At 38.0% G+C, this 7,554-nt stretch overlaps 1 protein-coding gene across 1 annotated transcript; it reads left to right on the forward strand.

The window, feature by feature from the left end:
- The first annotated feature begins 26 nt into the window (after positions 1–26).
- On the forward strand, positions 27–4,969 carry LOC137946151 (magnesium transporter MRS2-A, chloroplastic). The gene is made up of 13 exons (XM_068792354.1): positions 27–425; positions 601–673; positions 762–832; positions 1,260–1,345; positions 1,466–1,556; positions 2,184–2,252; positions 2,475–2,555; positions 2,657–2,819; positions 3,078–3,123; positions 3,630–3,710; positions 3,950–4,032; positions 4,421–4,464; positions 4,558–4,969. The coding sequence occupies exons 1-13, from the start codon at positions 111–113 to the stop codon at positions 4,651–4,653; spliced, it is 1,299 nt and encodes a 432-aa protein (XP_068648455.1). The 5' UTR covers positions 27–110; the 3' UTR covers positions 4,654–4,969.
- Positions 4,970–7,554: the final 2,585 nt, after the last annotated feature.

The raw sequence follows: 7,554 nt of genomic DNA on the forward strand, positions 1-7,554 counted from the left end.
GACAAATTAAAGGAAAGTAATGTGTACAGTCTTCGGAACAGAAGATCGATAGAAGCAGAAATTCCTGTAGGTGAAACAAGCTGATTTTCTTTCAGCCCGGGAGATGAGACATGGCTTCTGTCTCTCACCAATCTGCCTTGAATCTGCTCCAATGCTCTCCGACTCCTCTGTTTTCTCCAGACCCAGCTTCATTTATCTTCTTCTTTCCGGAACGGTCGCATCAAATTTCCCCGGTGTCCTTGCGGAAAACCACCCACAACCATAACAGCCTCCCCATCACAGCGAAGGCAAAGGGGGAAGCCAAGGGAGAATTGATCGATCAACCCACAGAAGATTCCGTCAGGTTGAATAATTCCAATTCCCCGCCGAATTCCCCGAGGTTAAACGACTCCATCTCTCTCGGAATTAAGGAACCCGTTTACGAGGTTTTAGCTTGTGCTCCAATCTTACTCGTATATGAGTTTGTCATGTTAATTCTGGCAACTATGTTTTCTTTTTCTCCTTGTGTCATAAGATGGAGTTAGTTTCTTCGTACACCTGCAAATGTTGTGCTCTAGTTAGAACTTATCATACATTAAACCTCCTGATGGATCTCTTCAGGTGATTGAAGTGAGGTCAGATGGCATAATGTCTACCAAGAAAATTCATCGCAGGCAGTTGCTGAAGTCAAGCGGTATTTATAACTAGGCTTGTGGAAATAAAGTTTTACTGTTCATATATGAATACCATCTTTATGCCTTCGTGCTTTCTTCTTTCAATAGGCCTCCGTCTTCGAGATATTAGGAGTGTTGATCCATCTCTATGGTTGACAAACTCAGCACCTTCTTTGCTGGTAGGCCACCACTTATCCTCTTTATAGTGTCTCTGGTAATTGTTCTTCACCCTTTTTTAGAAATGTAACCAGATAACTTCATTGGTAATGGAAGAAGACACAAAGGGGTAAAATACTTTAAAACTATTTTTTTTTGTAAATTGGAATCATGTAGTAGGCCTTAACGTGAGAAATTGTAATCCTGCAGATGGATACAATTGTTTAATTAGTAGCATTAATGAGGCCACAGAAGACTGCTTTTAGGAGAGGAAAACTTCAAACTACAATTAATTGCATCATTCTTGAACCAGTGATGCAATTTGATAGTTATCATTTTGTGTGCCTTTAACCACAATATGCAATCAATAGGAGCAATAGCCACTCCCTTACTTAATCAGATCTACAAAGGAGATGATGATTCTTGGATTTTAATTATCTTCTTTTATAGGTCCGTGATCAAGCAATTCTACTAAACCTTGGCTCGTTGCGTACGATAGTCATGCATGAGCGTGTTCTTATATTTGACTATAACCGGTGATGTCTTCTTCTTAGTGATTTGAAAGTTTCATGTGTATTTGAAATCCTTAGCATTTGCATAGGTCTATGCTAGATTAACACCTATATTGCACTTAACGTATTTATTAAATACCACAGAAAAGGTGGCAAAGACTTTTTGGAGTTATTGATGCCTCGCCTAAACCCCAAGAATTATAATGGAGGGCCATGCATGCCTTTTGAACTTGAGGTAGTTATATCCATCCTATTTTTAATGTCTTTCCAGGTTTTTTTTTTTGTGCCAAAGCTTCTAACCATTTTAACCAGAACATTCAGTAAGTACATTCAAACTCATTTGTTACTTAAGCATTTGATGTGTTCCATTCTTGCATTCATGGCACTCAAAATTCCAATGGCAATGAAACTTCTCCAGCAAGTTTACCTCTTTCTGAAGATTTTTAACTGATCATTATATTAGTGAGAACTGTATAATGCAAGTACTAGGTAAATCCTTAAACACTAAGCTCTTGTTAATTTGGACCTCAACATTCATCCATGTGATTCCTCGTAACAATCCCAGCTTGAGATTAGGAAAACATGTTCTTGTACAAATGCTAAATGTATTCCATTATTTGACTCCCTGTTGTCTTAAAGGCAAAAAGTCTTTCAGATGAAATTTATGTGGTATCCCTATGTTTCTAACTAATTTGTTTGAACCCATTAAATCAACCTTCTTAGGTGGTTAGGTACGTATCTTCTAATGGATTTATGAGACTTCAAGCCTTCTCAATGTAAAGCTCAATATTTGTTTAATCTTCTTTCCTAAAACAGTAGCACCTATCTAAGTCATTAAAGTCTTCAATATGGTACATATCAGGTTGTTGAAGCTGCATTGCTTTCTAGAATTCAACGTTATGAGCAGAGGTTAATGGAAGTGGAACCTCGTGTGAGTATGGGACCCAGTGAGTATATGCTATGTTATTTTGATCGGTATGACCTAATTACTAATATTTGGATATCATTCAGTTGACTCTTGAAAATATTCTCTGCACTGTCCTTTTTGTACTTTCTACTGAAAGTAGTTGACCAGGAAAGGTTCTTGATGTGCCAGGTTAAATCTAGTGCATCACTTCTTGTTTACAATTAAAAGCCGTACAATTTTTTTCAGGTTGTTGCATTACTTGAGGTTTTACCCAACCGACTGACAGCTGATATATTGGAGCAACTGCGTATCAGTAAACAAACCTTGGTATGAAGACAAGTCAAATTCCTTTTATTATGGGTTTTCTTTATCATACTATCAATAGCATTTTTTTAATAAAACTATGGTTGCTTCACTTGAAATGTAAGGTTGAATTGGGTTCACGAGTCGGAGCTTTGAGACAGATGCTTCTTGATCTTCTTGAAGATACTGATGAAATCCGACATATATGCATCATGGGAAGAAATTGTACCCTTACCAAAGGAAATGATGTTGAATGTGCTGTCCCATTAGAAAAGCAAATTGCTGAAGGTACTCTGAGCACCACATTCGTGCAAGTTCATTCATCAATCTGCGGTTATTTGAATCGATTTAGTTAGAGCTATTTTATGATTGGAAGTTCTACCATTGGATGAAGTATTAAGAAAGTATAAATAGACGTAGTCATTGAAGTAAACTGGTCCTTGTAGCTATCAGAACCAATGTGTTCTGGTTTGTGATGATGAGGCCCAAGTTATTCGATTCTGTACACTTAGATTTAAGCTTTTGATTATACTTTTTCATTCGCAGAAGAGGAAGAAGAAATCGAAATGCTCTTGGAAAATTATCTCCAAAGGTATGGTGGGCATACCAGTGACATAGAAAGAACAAACCCCTGTTTTGCTTATTGTTCCTGCAGTATTTTGGAGGCAACTATCATACAGCCAAATCTCGTCATTGTATTCTTAAGTTTCTACTTTCTCTGTCCCGCTTAATATCCTCTTAGTTAGTTCGTTACTGCCTAGTTGTAAGAACTGAAGCTATTGCAATCTGAGGTATGAACTGCGAACAGATAAATTTCAGACTCTATTATGTAAGTGCCTATATAAAAAAGAAAAAAGAGTTCTTCTATTTGTACCTCATTATGTGACACTTAATAACTGTTATTGATTTTTTGGAGGCCAAAAGATTAATATATTTCCTATGAAGTATGTACAACTACTAAATGTGCCTTTTGCATTCACAATAATTCTTGTAAGTAAGAAAATTCATATCAAGAACTTCATCTAAAATTGATATGCTTTCTGCCATACGTAAGCTTTCAGTATGAATGTTTTAAATAATCATCTGAAATTTCTGCAGGTGTGAGTCTTGCCATGGTCAAGCTGAGAGACTTCTTGATTCTGCAAAGGAAATGGAAGACTCAATAGCAGTCAATCTAAGGTGATTCAATGTTGTACTGTATTGATTCTAGCACGAACTTTGACATCCCATCTAATATTATTTTGTTCAGTTGTCTACTTCGTGTCAGTTCTCTCTGTCCCAGATATATCATATTTCATTGTGAAGTTAGCTGATATTTATCTGAATAGATCTCACTTCATTGTAGTCTTCATGAACTTCTTTTGTAAGTGATTATTTAACACCCATTCTTTTCTAATTATCCCTTTTTTATATTCCAGCTCACGGAGGCTTGAAGTAAGTCGAGTGGAGTTGCTTCTTCAAGTTGGGACATTTTGTGTTGCAGTTGGAGCGTTAGTAGCTGGTATGTGCACATTCTACATTTGTTGCTCTTGCTTACTCTTGAGTCTGTGACTGTAACTCTACTGAGTATATTTGTTGAGTTTTTTAGCATCTTGACTTCTTAAACAATTTCATCATGTTTTCACCTATTCCAAATTTGCTACTAAGTAGTCTTTCAGATCTAATAAAATTTACATGTTGAGATTGTTCTATTTGAATACAATAAACCTCATAAATCCAACCATATGACCACGCTTCTCTTTCACACATCGATACGAAACAGTTTAATTTATATGGACTTCCTATTTCTCTCTGTAACTTGATTTTAGTCGCATTACACAAGCACTTACGAAGTCAAAATTGAGCTGAAGGACTTTCTGTAATTGTTCTGACACTATCCATATTTTTAGGTATATTTGGGATGAATCTGAAGTCATATCTTGAACAGCAAGCGGTATAAGGCTTGACTCATTTCTCTTTAGTTGCATTAACCGTTTCCATCAACAATGGCTTTTATACTATTCACATCTCTTTGGTTTTGTTGCAGTATGCATTTTGGCTCACTACAGGTGGGATAGTAGCTGGCGGTGTAATAGCATTTTTTATCTTACACTTCTATCTGAGGAATAGGAGAATATTATAGGCTTTACTGGTTGTTAAAAATTGCTAATCCTATTTGCACAGTCCAGTCAGCCATTCATATTACACACTACTGTTTACAAATTTCGTTTTTTTTCTGCCAAAATGATGAAAGTGGCATCTAGAGATGTTGTCAATTTAGAAACCCTCATTGGTGTTGTAAAATTGTGTAATATAATCTCTTAAAGAAGCCATTAGACTGCCTTAATTTCTTTTGTCGCTAATTATGAACAAAAGGCCATGTTTTGGTTTGCAAGAAATGTGAGAACAGAAAGGAATAGGACTGCATTATATTTCTTTCCTCTTTCATTCTTCCTCTATATTTGTGTTAAATGCACCCTTCTCTCTAAAAGTGGTGCAAATACACCAACATGAGCTCTCGATGAATCCATTGGAGTGTGTAATATAAGTACATAGGATGGGTGACTATTTTGATCGGGTAATTAGGCCTCGAGTTCATGACTGAGAGGCTCCTCCGATGTCAGTTCATCTTTTAAGACTTTGGTAAACCAGTAAGATGAATTATTCGGTCAGATTAAATTCATGACGGCGACTTTTTTTTTTTTTTTTTTCATTTCGCCACTAATCTGAACGAACCCACTTCGTTATTCTACACTTCCTCCGCCGTGAAATCCAGAGACGTGTCATTGTGATATGGGAAGGGTGCAGAAAGGCACAATAAAAAAAGAGCTTTTATGTGACTCTCCCAGCTTCAAAGAACGATGGTGAAGCCAAACAAGGTCCTCATCGCAGAAAACTTGGTCGTTCTCTCCGTCTTCGCCTCTCTCTTCAATCATCAGCCAAAGGCTCATAACAGTCTTCAAAAAAAAAAATGGCGTGCGGCTCGAAGATTAATCTAATTTTGATTAAGAAACAAGTGATGACCAGGAACCCCACTTGGGCTTCGATCGTCAAATTCGGTTGAACTGGATTATACTGGACTACTGAATTCTCTACGCTCAAAATAATCCAAATTTTTTGGAAAAATAAGATTCTGACTGAAAACGACGGCGGGTATGCGTTATTATCCATGATTTCTTCTGACTTTCAAAAGAAATCTGGCCAATCTTTGTGGGAGTAAAGTCGTTATTAAAATCTGGCCAATGTAGATCAATCAAAACTTCTTTTTTCGAAAAAAAACAAAACAGTCTAACCAGACAGTTGAAATTGACAAATCCATTAATACAGTAGCATTCAAACTCCCACCTTCTCTTTTGTATAAATACAGCTTCTCTGACATGCGCTTGTCGTCGTCTGCGTGATCCGTCTCTAGGAGTGACCATGGAGTGGAATCCCACCCTTCAGAGGCAGAGTTCCTGCTCTTCTGCCGCCTTCAACCTTGCCTACTTGTGCCACTCCGCCCGCAGAAGCGGCAGCTTTCGCCGTAGTTATAACGCCAACGACGAGGAGTTCGAGTCGTTGAATTACCCGGTGGCTCGTTCGAACGCGCCCAGATGGCAGGTTCTGTGGAGGAAGATTTTGAAGGAGAAGAGAAGGATCTTCCACTCCAGTTCCCAGTTTAAGGTCCCTTATGATCCTTACACCTATTCGCAGAATTTCGATCAAGGGTCTGGTTGTTTGGAGCCCGACAACCTCTCTCGCTCCTTCTCCGCCCGCTTCGCGGACCCGTCGAGGGTACTGCGGTTGCAGAGAGTCGGCTGATGATGTTTCAGGAGAGACAGTCAATTCTGATGTTCGCCTGTTCATAGCCTCCCCCTCCCCTTCTTAATTACTCATCCTATAATGTAATCGGATTATGTTGATTATTTGTTCCTCCGGGTTAATAATTTCTTCTGTGTCTATAAATCCATTTTCTTCTCCTGAAATCTGCATTTCTCATAGCGATTCAGAGGGACTGAAAGTTGCTCCATATCGGAGAACACAGATGAAGTTCCATGGACAATGTTTCTCTTTGACCCGTTCAATTATATCCTTCTTTTTCAATGATTTTTTTTTCTTTCTGATACTTTTGATAGAAATCTGAAACTCTTTCAGGAGCTTAATGCAGTGCAGTTGAGACATTTGACAAGAGGAGTCGGAAGTTTTTGAAGGAATGGCCATGAAATGCTAAACTTTCTTTAATTGCAAGCAAGTGAAGATGCTAACATGGATCTCATTACTTTTCTTATCTAAATCTCATGCGCCATTTTTATTTTTTTTTCTTCCATCACGCAGAAAGTTAGGCAGCCCAAGAAAAGCAAAAGAATCTTGCAGCATTTTTCTTATCTTTATCTCTCCTGCAAGAAAGTCATATCCAGCCCCATCCCCATATGGATATGGCCTGCACTCCCACCATTTCTTTATTACATTAGGCCTGTCCCCCACCGGATAACCAAAAATAAACAGACCAAAGCAGCAGAAAAGGACACAAGCAGAGGCAACGAGAGCATTTCTGAACTCTACAGACTTCAGTGGTAGTGCTCAGTGATTCTTACCATTTACCCTTCTGTTCAAACAGTGATCCCTGACTTGTGTAGCATTTGAACGTCTCTTTGGTGTCAAATTTCTCCGGAAATGCCTTGACGTCAAGAACAAAGAATCATTTTTGGCAAGCATATCTTTAAATACTTGAAAAGACCCATCTACAAGAAAACTTAAAAATGACAGCTCAAATATCGAAATGAGATTAGCCGCTTCGTGATCATAAACATAGATGCAGACACAAGGAAGTCAGATTAAAATATAGACAGCACGCAATTCCATCTATCTCTATGGACTCTTAATGGGCAAAGACTCGTTCTGTCGTAAAATTTCAATACTAAACAGTTTTTAAAATCAAATTCCAAATAAATCCCCATTTGATTTCATTAGGTGGACTGAGTTTGGGGAGAAACTTGGAAGGATGAATCCTTCCATAATGGTGTCCACCTTAAAGAGGATTCTGGCCAGCTAAATGGTTCAAGAT

The sequence above is a fragment of the Aristolochia californica genome, unplaced genomic scaffold (genome assembly GCF_029961685.1).
Source record: "Aristolochia californica isolate CCGP_79_NKW_82.1479 unplaced genomic scaffold, dmAriCali1.0.hap1 SCAF_12, whole genome shotgun sequence".
Taxonomy (NCBI): domain Eukaryota; kingdom Viridiplantae; phylum Streptophyta; class Magnoliopsida; order Piperales; family Aristolochiaceae; genus Aristolochia; species Aristolochia californica.

Excerpts from the sequence above, each read along its gene's own strand:
- LOC137946151 (XM_068792354.1), top strand. The coding sequence starts at position 111 with ATGGCTTCTGTCTCTCACCAATCTGCCTTGAATCTGCTCCAATGCTCT. Across the intron at positions 1,346-1,465 it reads CTTATATTTGACTATAACCG|AAAAGGTGGCAAAGACTTTT; the intron begins GTGATGTCTTCT and ends TAAATACCACAG. Across the intron at positions 3,124-3,629 it reads TTGGAAAATTATCTCCAAAG|GTGTGAGTCTTGCCATGGTC; the intron begins GTATGGTGGGCA and ends AAATTTCTGCAG.